Genomic DNA, 13,547 nt, shown 5'->3' with positions numbered 1-13,547 from the left:
GAGTCATAAATCACTGAAGGTTTGGCTCCCTCTTTCTCCTTTCAGTGTAAGGAACTCCTCCAGCCCTTTCTGCGTCTCTTTAAGATCTATATACAGTTCTCTCACTGTTTCAGAGCAGATTAACATCTGCTTAAAGGCTTCACAGAAAATGTCTGTTCTAGAGACCATACAATCTATATTTGACATAAAAGTCAAGAAGCAAACCAAAATTATAAAAAGTTATGATAATACCATGAGCATTGCACCTGTTTTCATGGCTATTTTTTGTTCTAATTCCAGCTGTCCACTTCTAACACAGTTGCTCTGCAAACAAATCCAGTAACGTTTACTTACTTTTCTGTTCATAGGATGTTTCCAGTTATCACTCTTTTTTTAATATAGAAATAAAAACACTAACAGGATATTTTTTTCTATTAGACCTACATGGATAACATTTGTGTTTCCAGTCCTGAAATACTCTAGCAATAAAAATTTTCAAGGTGTTGGCTGCAATGGAGCAACATACACAACTTCTATTTCCTCTTCATTTTACATGTGTTGAAAGAGTACATTGAAAGCAAAGCCAGTTTCTGCTAACAAAGAAATTGCTTTAAATTGCCTCTGCAGTTTTGATACAAGCCTTAATAATTTCTTAATGTCTTGTCAGTCCAGGATCTAGCATGGGTACACCGCTTTGATGTCACGGAGCCCTGGTTGTAGTCATTAGCTTAAGCTGATACTTGAGGGCACAGGCTTTCACCTGGCAAGATGCATCTCTCCAATGAAGTCCACTGGTGTTAAAAACGAGACAGTGATGAGGCAGTAAGACCTGCTGGGGTTACTAGCATCCAGGGATGCTTCTGGAAGGAAGAGACCATGCTGAAGTTTGCAGGCTCCACAGGCAGGTGTCTGAAGGGCAATGAGCCAGAAGAAGAGGTGGGAGAAAGTAGGATGACAACATCAGAAGAACTTAAGATATAGAAGAGAGCATGTTGTGGCCCTGCCAAAAACTAGAAAAAAATCGGCCTCTGTTTTAAAGTGTCATTTGTGATGAATATGGCTCTTGGGTTCCTGCTTTTTCCTTTCTTCCCTAATGAACAGCTAGGCTTTCCTGGGTTTTCACGCCTTTAACCCTTTTTGGCTGACAAAACCAGGATCCGTTATGCTATAAAGTCTATGAAAGAGTTAAAGGGAAGAAATACTTCCCAAAAGGTTGTCTAATAGTATTCCCCCTACAGTCTTGCACTGGGGGACGTTTGGGTCCTCTTGAAAGGGGCTTTGAAAACTGCACATCCTGAGGGCTTGACCACGTGTGGCAGCTATCCCTGTGGAGATATGTTCACCGTTTCTCCACCTCGCCACCTGCACCTATGGTTGCTAAAAAGAGGAGGATCTAAAACCAGAGGAAAACCTACAGAACAGTATACACAGCTCTACTGACCACCATCCTACTTACTCCTTCCACAGCTGGCTAGTCCTTGGCTTCATGCACATCTCTTGCTCTGCAGGGCACATTGGGTGGCATCCAGTTTAATGGCAGAACAGACACAGCTGTTCTCACCCATAAGGGAAAAGAGAAAGATTTGCTCTCTGCAGGGCAGCCCAGGGCTGTGATTAGCAAGGCTATGATTATTTGCTGCTGCCTCTTCTTCACTCATCAATCAGCTGAGCAGCCAAATGCCACAAGATGGAAACTTAATTTTATTAGCTTGCATTCAGATTACTCATTTCAGGAGAAATTTGACTGAGGCAGATAAAGGCATGTAAATACATTTTTTAAAATCATGAGGGGAAAAAACTGTCAAAAAAACAGACTCTCACTGAGTCAGTCTACAGGAGAATCACAGATAATAAAAATGAGACTTGAAATCGGGTAGTTTTTTCGCAAGTATTACTGTAAGGCTGAAGAGGGGGAGAAGCACCTAGAACCTTCATTTTACGGAGGTGATTCGATAACCTATTACATACCTCTAACACTGTATACAGGCCCTAGGAGGAACCAGAAACAAAAGGCTGCACCATCACATCCACCTGAAGAGCCACACTTGAAAGCATCACTCCGAAGGTGAACCCATCTCTCTATATATACATGTATATGTATGGTGTGGTATGTACGTATATAAAAATGCATGTGAGTGTGATTAAATATAGCTCAGTTGCATGGCAATTGCTGAGTTTCAGGAAAATTCCCTGTTAAGTCAAAGGCATGTTGCAACACACTTCTGTCTAAAAGTTGTTCTCTGGTATTCCTTCACTTAGCAGCATGGTTTCTGCCTGACAGCTAGGAGTGGAGAGATGAGGTGCATCTCCAGACTCTTGAATCATTGGTACCCTGTTGGGACTGCCAAGGAGAGGCCAGCCTATCGCAGTGGTTTCTACAGTGCAGACAGTCGTCTAAGGAAATGCAAGAGCATTATTTGTAGCTTAACACCTGTTATGATAACATGTAGCCAACACACTTGAAGAAGGGACAATGGCTTTAAACTAAAAGAGAGTAGATTTAGATTAGATATTAGGAAGAAATGCTTTACTGTGAGGGTGGCGAGACACAGGTTGCCCAGAGAAGTTGTCGATGTCCCATCCCTGGAATTTTTCAAGGCCAGGCTGGATATGGCCTTGAGCAACCTGGTCCAGTGAAAGCTGTCCCTGCCTATGGCAGGGGGGTTGGAATTACTTGATCTTTAATATCCCTTCCAACCCAAACCATTCCATGATTTCATAATAACATGAGCTCATGACTGAAGAGTTAAAAGCTTTTTACCCTTTGCAGGTGCCATAACACATTGCATTCTCCATCAGGTAACTGGCAGGATTTGCATAACCATCTTGTCCATGAGCCCATACCCATGTGCTCCAGACTCAAGGTGGTTTAGCCTTAGTGCGGTACCTGCGGGGGTGTGCTCTGGGGTGACGTGCAACACAAAATTGGTACATGCCTTTGGATTTTCTTAGCTGTCTAGCTGAGCTGGAGCCTTTTCACTGTTCTAGAGGAAGGTGTGGGTTCTGAGATTTTTCAAAAGCTTTTCTTTTATTTCACACTCTTTCCTATTGATTTCCTACAACATTGCTCTCAGTCTAAAATTGGAAGATCTCCGTTGCTAGTTAGAGTCCTTCCTTTTTTCTGATGCCAGACATTCCCAAAGCCAGTTGGTCTTACTGCCCTCAGGCATGTGTCTGAAGGGCATACAAGTATTTGTACTGCATGGGAGAGGCACCCGTCTCTGGGAAGTCAGCATCTCCTGGGCTGGAGACCAAGATTTAGAAAGACAGGCAGGAATCTCTCCAGTAGTGCCTTGGCAGGAGATTCTTCAGCTCTGTCATGGGAATGGGAAGCCTTAGCCATTTGGACACAATGTTAACTCAGTCTGAATTAACCCATGGGCAAGAAAGTTGCTGTGGTGTCGCTGGAATCCCCCATCCCGCCTGGAGTGCCTGGAGTGCCGTCCCCGAGGGAGCCGCGCACAGCCCGCTCACGAGTCTGCATCCCGGCGACCTCCCCTCCGGTGGTGCTTGCGCTCTCTGGTGGGGAGAACGTAACTGGCTCCCGCGGGTGAAAATCAAGGGGAAAAAAAAAATAATAAAAGCTTGTCTGTCCTGTTTTAGTTTCTAAAAACTTACGGTATTTTACTGAAGTCTAGTAAAAATATTTTCGAAGAGTCATCACCATAGAAAAAAAATACTCTCAAAAATATTTTCCCTTCTGCAGTGCCAGACAGAAGTGGTAAAAGACATGATCAGCAATTCCAGACAAAATGTCTGTTGTTAGCCTTTGTTCCTTTCGCAGAATCACGACCACTTAGGAGTAGATTATTTACTGGATATTAGAAAAAGTGGAAAGTGTGATCCTACAGAGAAAAGCAAAATAGTTATAATATGACAAAACTATAGCAGACTTCTAAAATTAATGGGTGGAATACTGGTGTGCTATGATGAACACAAACATTATGGTGCCATTATCTGTCTGCTTTCTCATGTTTGGTTTTTTTTTTCCTTTGTGTCCTGGATTCCAGGTTAACCCATGACACTTTGACAGGCTGTATTTCTGGTACGTGAATGGCTTCAAAAGAAAGTACAAGTATCCAAGGCGTATCAACTTGGGTCCATGCTTGCCCTAACAGAATTGAAACATAGCTTTGCAGTTTTGCTTTATATCTGAATACATAATTTGAAATTATGATTGGTCAAAATAAAGCATTGTGACCCATTTGTTTTGAAACTTAGCCAATTTGTCAAGAATTATATTTATGGGGTACGGTTGTTTCTTCAAGGTTTTTTTTAGGACCAGGCCTGTATATTAATAACACATATAATAACAAAGATATAAGAGCAATTTTCTGATCTAATGGAAAACTCAGGTCCTGGCAGAATGCCTTCTTAAGCACTTAAAGAGATGTAGGCATTTGGGCAAAGAACTAAATGACCAAAATGAATTGAAGTTTTTCTACTACGAGGTCATGGAGGACATACTACTTTTTCTTCAACAGAGACTGGTGTTTGGATGGATCAGATATCTCCTGGTTTTGCAAAAGAACCAAAAATAAGAGCAATTAGTCAAAGTGAAGATCAAATGATATCATCATCTTGGAGCTTTTTTTCTATGGAACAAGATTCCTTCATTAAGAAGAGGATGTTCTCTGGAAGACACAAGTTGGGTGGAGTTATTCCAGATCAAGAGCCAGCTGAGTCTCCTTGCCCCCACGCTAGCTCCTAGTTATGAAAGCTTGCTTACTGGCACCTCCTTGGTGCCAGACTGCTGACCATCTTCTAATAAGACTTCTCTGGGCATCCCACCCGACCCTTGTTCCAGCTCTCTGCACACCCATCACTCTTTCTCAGACAGCTGTCACGAAGCAGAGGACAACTATTTTGGTATGTCAGGTCACATGAGACAAAATGGGTCACATGCTGAATATCACCTAGAAAGGGGCTACAGAAGACAGACTGGAGAGTACATGTAAGGGCAGGAGCAAATGGAGGAGCTCATCTTCTGGCTTTAGCATTGTGCCTTTCTTTGCCCCACAGCTCCTGAGCCAACTTGCCACATTCAGCAGGTAGAAAGACATGCCTGTTACCTGCCTGTGGCACAGCAGGTAAAAAAGTGGGAGAGAGGCTGAAATACCACATGTGAAAGGGGAAATGGTCCCCTTTTCCATGAAAAGTTACATGCCGAGGGGTCACATTTCAGGTCTACTTCTGCCAGCTGAGCTGTCAATGAAGAGAGTGCAGTGGTATCACCTCACTCTGACTGTTAACCTAGCAAAATCTCATGATGAAGATGTGGGTTTAGTCACCTCACAGGTAAAGGCAGCATCACAGAGTCCTGGGACACTGGAAAAAACTCAGCTGGCCAAAGTGCAGTTTTCCCAAACTAAGCATCTCTTACACTATTATGCTGTCCTGACAAAGCACTTGTTTCAGACTTCATGTTAGACTGCATGCACGGCCTCTTATGAACCTTCTCTTCACATGTGTAAAACTGGAGCTCAGAGGCAGAGAATTAGTGGCAAAGGTTTGGATTGATTTTATCTCTGTGCATTGTAATTGTATAACTGATCATTTAATTGCAGTGATTGAACCTACAGTGCTTTTTTTTTTTTTCTGCTTATGGCTTTACAAATTAAATTGATTAAATAACTGTGATCTCATTCTGCTCTCTTTGCTTGTATCTGTAACATGGGACTTGGAGTAGTCTCGGATCTAGCACTTTCTGGGTGCTGGATCTGAGTGCACACACCCTGCTGTGTCCCACTCTGGCATACACATTTGCCTGTGCCAAGTCCAAGCCATCATTCCACCCACCTGCAACAAACCTGGAAAGTTTAAACAAGTAGTCAAGGTCCTAAAATTCTGCCACATTCTGTCTGCAGGGTGGAAAAGAGCATTGCTGAACAGATGAATGATGAAACAGCACTATTTAATGGGTGAGATATTTCTTCGTTGTTCATGTGCCTAGGGTAGCTCTACCAGCAAAACATTCTAGCACAGACCAGGTCAGGGTAAGATACAGGCCTGCAATTTTCCTCTTGCCTTTCCAGCACAGAGCAAAATGGTTAACAAAATTCATGCCTGAGAGGACCAAAACAGGACATGTGAGGTAACCACAGTGAATGATGCATTTATAACTCCCTTGTTCCATACCCTTTGTAAAATCAACTCTGTACCAATCACTTTACATTTTTTAAACTTGCTTTGCAACCATCACTGACAGAGATATATACTTGCTAATTAAAAGAAAATCTGGGGTTTGGGAAATACAGAAGTAGCTTAATAGAAATACAGCACATACCAGAGCCTAGGAGCAAGTCAGAATCACCGTTCCCAGTTTCAAAAGTACACAGAATTATGAAAAATTACTTTACTAATCTCATCCCCAGAGCTATGCTTGGATAGGTAAGATCCTGAATGTTCAAAGGGCTATTCCAAGTTCACAGGTGCACAAAAAAGGAAAATAGTTAATTATTCACTGCCACATATTTTTGCTATACTTTAAAAGTAAAAATGTAAAATATTTGTAGTAACAAGATAGCTGATAAAGTTCTGTAAAACAGTTCTTAATATCTCAGTATAATTTTTTACTCTTTTTTTGTCATTTCACGTTCACTAATTAGACTCACAAAATTCCTGCCAGTTAAAGAAAACTATCTACATGGCGTACGTGGGGAACTGAAATATGGGACAAGCTAAGGGCAGTTTTGTCTGCCACAGTGCAGTGCTGTATAAGAAATCCCTGAGCTATCTGCAGACAAGATGGTACAGCAAAGATACTGGTTTGGATCTTAAAATGAGTCTGGTTAATCAATCTGGTCTCTCAGCAGGGTCAATTAACCTATGGACAGAGCTGTGCTAACATAGCAATATGGCTGTGGCTGTGGATCTCTGGAGATCTCAGCAGCTTGCTCCTTGGTGTCATGTAGGTGTACTCTAAACCACCCACCTGGAGTCAGGCAGGCAGCAGGCAGCTGGTCAGTGAATGGAGTGTGGGATTTCCCTGTGTCCCAGGCAAATACTTTGATCTCTGAGTAGCCCATTCTTCTTACGTCTGTACAGTAAACTAACTACAGCAGCTAAAAGTATGTTCTGGCCCTGTTAAGTTTGTAGCATATAGGTGCAAATGTGGACAATGTATTTACAACACAAAATGATCAAACTGCTTCTCAGGCAGCAAGCTGTTCCTCCTCCCAGAGACCAAGCCCCCCTATTCTAAAATACTGTGTTAAATGTTGATGTGACAGCCTTTCAGTGGCAGTAGCCTAAACCCAAACGGAGCAAGAGCTTCGCTGCCAACCCTAATGACTTAGTGGATTGCGCAAAAAATACAAGTGAGGTTCATTGGCTGGGAGCTGCCATGGGTAAAGTCACCATGAAAGAAACAGAGCAGACAAAAGCAGAAGAAAAACAAGGACATGAACAGTGATGAGCTGATAAAGTAGCACTCTGAAAACCAAACAGGAACTTACTAAAAATGAATGTGACAGAATTAAAGACCGATGAAACTTTTCTTTACTATCAAAAGATAATGTCCTCCCCTTTATCGCAAACCTCCTACTGATAACACCAGCCATTCAGCATGATGTGCAGCATCAGCTCCGTATTTAGGCTCCAGGCCCCAGATCGCAATGAAGCACAGAATTGGTTTTCTTCTCCTTGCGGTGAGTTTGACATCCTGGGCAGAGGAGGTGAGGAGGCACCAGGAAGAAAAGGGAAGCTTGCGTTCGCCCTTTGATGGGAAGCAGAGAGAGAAATAAATCGCCTTGTAACCTCCTGCTGTCCCGCGGTGCTGTGGAGGGGTGCGCAGGGGCGCGAGCACAGACCCACAAGGGTGGGCGCCCTGTCAGGCAAAGGGGTGCCTTCACAAAACGCTCGCTTGCTGTGAGGGGCAGCGTGGCCGCTTTATCCGCTGGGCTTTGCAATTCCGACATAAACTAGGTGAGTATGCCTCAGCCTATTGAACGGGAAGATTATCTGATTTTTTTATATTTTTGGGGGGGGGGGGGGGTAAGGCCTGTTTTGTAACTGACTCCCACTGCCCACAGGCAGGCATTAACACTTGTATTGAGTGCAAAGATGTGAAGGGCTCGTCACATGACTTTTCATTTGCAGTTGTTGCTTAGTGTGCAAACGACATCCGTAAAACCTACTGATGTCAAGGGAAACCCTTTGTTGGAAGAAAAACAAGAAAAACGATGAGTTTGACACCCGCGCCTTCCCCGGCACTGCGAACGCCTTTCCTGCCCCACTGCCTGTCCTGCCCCACTGCCTCCACTGCAACGCCCCGTCCTGCCCGTCCCCGGAGGCGCTCCCCTCGCCCCGCGGGGCCCGCAGCACCGCCCGGGGCTGCCAGTGGTCCCTGCGGGAAGCGCCGGACGCGGGCGCACACGGAGCCCGGCGGCAGCTGTCCCGGCCGCAGCCCGCGCCCCGGGCAGGCACCCCGAGCCCCGCTGTCCCTGCTGCCGCGGCCCGGGGCGCCCCACCCCACCCCGCAATGCTGCGGAACGCCGGGGAAGCCGCCGCCTGAGCGCCCCGCGCCGCGATCCGGGGCCGCCGCGCCGCCGCCTACGCCGGTAGCGCCGGGCAGGGGCGGGGGCCGGGGCCGCGGCCGGGTCGGGGCCGGGCTTCCCCTGGGCGCCCCGCCGGCGGGGGCGGGCCGGGCGGTGACTGCGCCGTGGGCGGGCGGTGCGGCGCGGCGCGTCCCCGGGCAGGGGGCCGGTCCGTGCCGCCGCTCCCGGCTCGGGCCCTGTGCGGGCTGCGGTCGCCGCTGCCCGGCCCCGCCGCCGTGCGCGCCTTGCTGGGGGCCGGTAGCGCGGCTCCCATTATGGTCAGCCATGGCGTGGCTGGCGGGCGGGCTGGCCGAGCTGCGCTGGTGCGCGCTGGTCGCCCTCTTCGTGGCGGCGCTGGCCACTCTGGCCGTCTACCTGGTGCAGTATGCGCTGCTGGCCCTGCGGCGGGGCCGGCCGCCGCCACCGCTGCCGCCGGCGCCGCGGCGGGACGAGCTGCTGGAGGAGGGCGGCTCGGTGCTGGCCTGGGCGCTGTCGCTGGGCAGCTGGCGGCGGCAGTGGCGGCGAGCCTGGGTGGCGGCGCTCAGCGCCGAGGCGGCGACGCGGGCGGTGAGTGCCGGGGACGGAGCTGAGGGCGGCGGGCGGGAGGGGAGCGGGGCAGCCCCGCCGCAGGGCCCGGCCGGGGCGCTCCGGGCGACGCCGCCGGCCGCTCCTCCGCGCCCGCCGGGCCGGGGCCGGAGCCGGGGCCCTCCCGGCCGTGGGGCGTCCGACCGGGCCGGGCCGGGCCGCGGCGGGCGAGGGTGGCGTGTGCCCCTGTGCCGGCGGGGGCTCTCCCCGCCCGGGGCGGGGGGCGGCGGGGGGGGCACTGGGACTGGCTCCACAGATCTGTCGGGGCGCTGCCAGGACGGCGCCTGCCTCTGTGTTACAGCCTCTCCTGTGCATGGGGGGGTGTGTGTGTGTGTGTGTATGTGCGCATATATATGTGCGCGTGTGTGCACAGATGTGTTTCCGTGTGAATGTGTATATCCGTATGTATACATTTGGTGGTGGCTTGGCAGGAATTTGCAGGAAGGGCCTGGCCGGGGGCAGGGAGCGGGTGCACGAGTGGGAGCGGGGAAGGCCGGGGGGGCAGCTGTGACCCTGGCCCAGGCAGCCGGTGACATCGCTCAGATGCGGGCAGATGGAAACGACAGAAACTTCCCGGCCTTCGGTCGGTCCCTCAGCAAGTGGCTGCCAGAGCTGGGCTCCTTCGTGTTCTCTTGGGCCAGGCTCGGTGTGACGCCGAGGGCTGGTGTTCTCCAGACAGCCGTGGGATGGTGGGCATCTCAGGTTTGGTCGGCTTGCTTTAAACCCAAGTCAGGTCAGGTGCGTAGAATGTGGCACCCCTTCCCTTCCCATCCCGTCCCGCCCTTCTTGTGAAGGGCACAGCCTGGCATCCTGCTCATCGGTTTGCAATGGTATGCCCGGACCTAAGAGGCAAGGAGGTTAGGTGAGACCATGGCAACCTGATTCCCTGGTCCTGAGGACTGAACCGTTGTTGTGTCCGTGGAAAATGCTGAGGCTAAACTATCTAGGAAACAGCACGTACCCAGGCCTCTGCATTTGCGGACAGCCCCCTCCCTGGGTCTAGGAGGTTCCTTTGGTGGCCCCAGAGTGCTTTCTCCTTACTTGTCAGGGGGCAGCCTGGGCGAGAAGGAAGAGTGGGGCAACGCGTGTGTGTGAAAGATAAGGAAAGCAGGTTAATGCTTTCCAGACCTTACAACAAGTTAGAGCTGTGGAAAGAAAATGCTTTTTCTGCCCTTTCAAGTTGCATAGTGCAGCTGAGGAAAGCAGCATGGGTTGTGCTGAGAACCAGAAGTTTGTCTTGTGCTTGTGGAAGAGGAGAGCCCAGACAACTTGGATACAGGTGCTAGGAACTGAAAGTAACTAGAAAAAAGCGGCAGCTTCCTGTCCCAGACCAGAGACCAAAGCCACTTTGACTGGGGCATGTGCACCCTCCCTCCCCAGGCGAACAGCTGGAGCCATCTCTTGCCATGCGTTCACTGCCTGGCACTGCAGCGTGGCGTTGCTCCCGCTGTCAGGCTTCCAAAACTATGTCAGCAGCCCACGGCTAAAGAAATTCCTGCGAGCAAAACAACCTCGGGTGACGAGGGAAGTGGCAGTGACCACTTGGTGTGGGTAGCAGGTGAAGAATGCAAGTGCTGATGCCTCTGAAAGTGTTACCTCGCTGCCAAAACAGGTATACGCCATCTTTTCCTTGCTGTCTATGTGAAGACTGAGTAGCTGTCATCACTGCCTGCTGTCATACACAACGAAGGACTGGGGAGGGGGTGGCTTCTTTCCTCTCTTCTGCAAGATGATATTTGGGGTTTCTCAGTTTCAGCATAGCCTAGGTCAGACCAAAACCACCTTTTAAAACTACAGCACTGATTAATCCTTACTCAAGAAGAGCAGTTTCACTGAACTCTGTCGCTGCTCACAGGCTTCACTCTGCACTGTGCTGGGTACCTTGATAGTCTGCTACAGAGAAAGATGACATGATTAGGCGCATAGTTATGTCTTAAGTATAGGTTTTCAGGCTCTACCCTGTATTATGTAGTGAGGTGTCATGCAATTAATACATACAAATGTTAACATACATTTGCAATTCCGTCTCCGGTTCTTCCAGGAACTTCACTGGCAGCGCTGTTTTATCACTTGTTTTCAAGCAGTGTGTTCGTCACCTAATGATGCTTCTTTTTTTCTTCTTTCTTAGGATTCACTGTTGCTTACATTTGAGGAAGATGACCCACCAGAACCACTTGAGCTAGGAGTTAAACAAGTTGTTAGTATTGTAAAGTCAGCTCAAGAGAAGGTAAAGTTTTGTTTTGTTTCAGTTGCATGGTTTTGTTTTACTTTTTGGGCAGGAAATGTTAACTTCTCTTATTAGCATCAGTGGGAGTTTTATTTGCCAGTACTTCTGTACCCTTGATCAAAGTTTGTGAACACTGGTAAGAGGCTGCCTCTCTAATGAACCTGTGCAGACTCTTTGCATTGATTCACTGCTTTTGCAAATCATGAGCAGAATGGGCTCCACAGCTTCTACCACATGAACAATAACGAGTGTGATGCCAGGTTTATAGGTATGCCGTCAGTGTACTCATAGAGCAGCCTTCTCTTCCCACCCCCATGATTGGTACAATGGTTCCTCATCCTGTTGCTGAAGTGTGGGGTGGAGACTCCATGAAGAAGGAAAGTGATACTTCTCCTCTGGGACAGGAAAACATCTTTGCCTTTTGCTGTTTGCAGGGCTGATTACAAGTTTGCTTTGAGTTGGGTAAGGATCGATGGAACAGGGGCAAAGTCCTGAGAGTGAAGTCTTGACTCTACTGAATCCTGTGTTCAGTGGGGAGTGAATGGTCTCTTTCTTCCTCTCCCACCCTACATACTCGGAAGTGGTTTAGTACATGGAAAATTAAGATAAGGCAGAATGTGGCTCTTGGAACAGAGGAAAAATGCATTAAAAGGGGAAAAAAAAGTTTGTATGCTTATTAGCCATGACAGCTTCTGCATATTCATTCTAGTGTCTATAACTACTAGTCACACCTGAACTGAGGCTCAGCTTTAGGCACCTGTATCGAATTAGCCTAATGCTTTTCTTATAGTTTTGCTTTGTTATTTTGGTTTGCTTGTCGAATTTATGTGTTAAGCAGCTCTACTATGATTCCTTTGAAACCTATGCATGCTTATCTGCCTGATACACAACTTACAGGCACACCCTGATTGGTGGCAGCTGGGTATTGCCAACATGTAAAGTTTGTGCACTTGTTCTCTCTCTCTTCCTCTCCACCCTGCACCCCAGCAGTGTGGCTAGAGAGACTGGAGTTGGTAGGGCCGTAGAGTTGCCGCTAGTGTTACTCTGTGCCACTAGAAGACACCACGGTGGGAAATTATAAGGAGAGGGTACTGCTAGGCCTAAAAAGTGGTGTGCTGCATAACGTGTGAAGCCAGCAACCAAGGGAGATCTGCTACAAATAAAAGTCAGCAACTAACAGGACAAAACCCAGGTATCTTGCAGTGCGTGTCTAAAATGTTGCTGGAAGGCGGGCATGGCTGCAAATGTGTTTGCATGGAAGATGACCAGGAGGTTTTGATCTGCTGGCTGCCCCTGGTCAGTGTCGAAATTCAGGGCCAGCTCTGTGCTGAGTGCTGCCTGTGGCTAGACCACGATGAGAGCAGCATCTCAAGGCTAAAATCTGCTTTCGTCTTGCTGGCATGCTAGAACCAAGGCACAACACTGCAGTCCTGGATTTTCCTAAAGTTCTGTTGTACCGCTGGGAATGTCTCTGCTGCAGTCCTCAGCTAACTTCTGTGTTGTTTAACTGTAGATTCCAACAGCTGCTGTAGCAGCGAGGTATTTTAGTGCCCGCTGCACCCCATGGGCACCTTAACCTGCTGTGGCAGCAGAAGGTATCAAGTGCTGGCTCCACGGCAGCCTAAGCCTGGGGAACTGCTCCCTGCTGTAGGGCTGTTTTCTTGCACTCCTTTACCTGTGGCTTTGCAATCCAGCACCCTCCCTTGTACAGTCTCTGGTCCTTGGCTGACTTTGGCTTGAGCCATTTCAGTATGTTAATTGAGCTGTTATACAGTAGCCAACAATCTAATGTGGTTTTGCAGCAGCTTAAACCAATATAAGCACATATAAAAATGTATCTGATTAAAACGTGTTTGCTTATGTAAACTGGGTTGTTCTGAACTGTCGCAAAACCCATTTCCATAATCTTTTGCACAGCTGCTGGAAAAATTTCTCTGAATTATTCTCACTCCTTCAGTTAAGGTACAACCTGAGTATTTGTTTGGATTGCAGTATACAATAACCTTAGAGTGGCACTCTGGTAGCTACTTTCCCTCCTTCCTTAAGTGTATACCTTTCTCTAAACACCTCAGGAGTCCTCTCATATAGTAATTGTCTCTTTTACATATTCCTCAAGTAATACCAAGGGTCCAAAGGTGGTGTTTTTGTGGTGTTTTCTTCCCCCTGCCCTTACTCTTCAAACTCTTAATCTTTGCACATGAAATTGAAATATCTCTGTA

The 13,547-nt window shown here is 48.1% G+C and overlaps 1 protein-coding gene across 2 annotated transcripts in view; it reads left to right on the top strand.

Moving 5' to 3' along the window:
- Window positions 1–8,670: 8,670 nt before the first annotated feature.
- The window catches only part of C2CD2 (C2 calcium dependent domain containing 2), a 42,316-nt gene continuing 37,439 nt past the window's right edge, over window positions 8,671–13,547 (top strand). The window contains exons 1-2 of one of the 2 annotated variants that reach the window (XM_040585142.1): window positions 8,671–9,083; window positions 11,230–11,328. In XM_040585142.1, the coding sequence (XP_040441076.1) occupies window positions 8,802–9,083; window positions 11,230–11,328 (381 nt within the window). In that variant the 5' untranslated portion in view covers window positions 8,671–8,801. The remainder of the gene's footprint in view (window positions 9,084–11,229; window positions 11,329–13,547) is intronic. The other variant, XM_040585141.1, reaches the window with a different exon arrangement.

The sequence above is a fragment of the Falco naumanni genome, chromosome 2 (assembly GCF_017639655.2).
Source record: "Falco naumanni isolate bFalNau1 chromosome 2, bFalNau1.pat, whole genome shotgun sequence".
Taxonomy (NCBI): Eukaryota; Metazoa; Chordata; class Aves; order Falconiformes; family Falconidae; genus Falco; species Falco naumanni.
The sequence above is the reverse complement of the archived record's forward strand: the minus strand, read 5'-3'. Positions and strand labels throughout refer to the sequence as shown.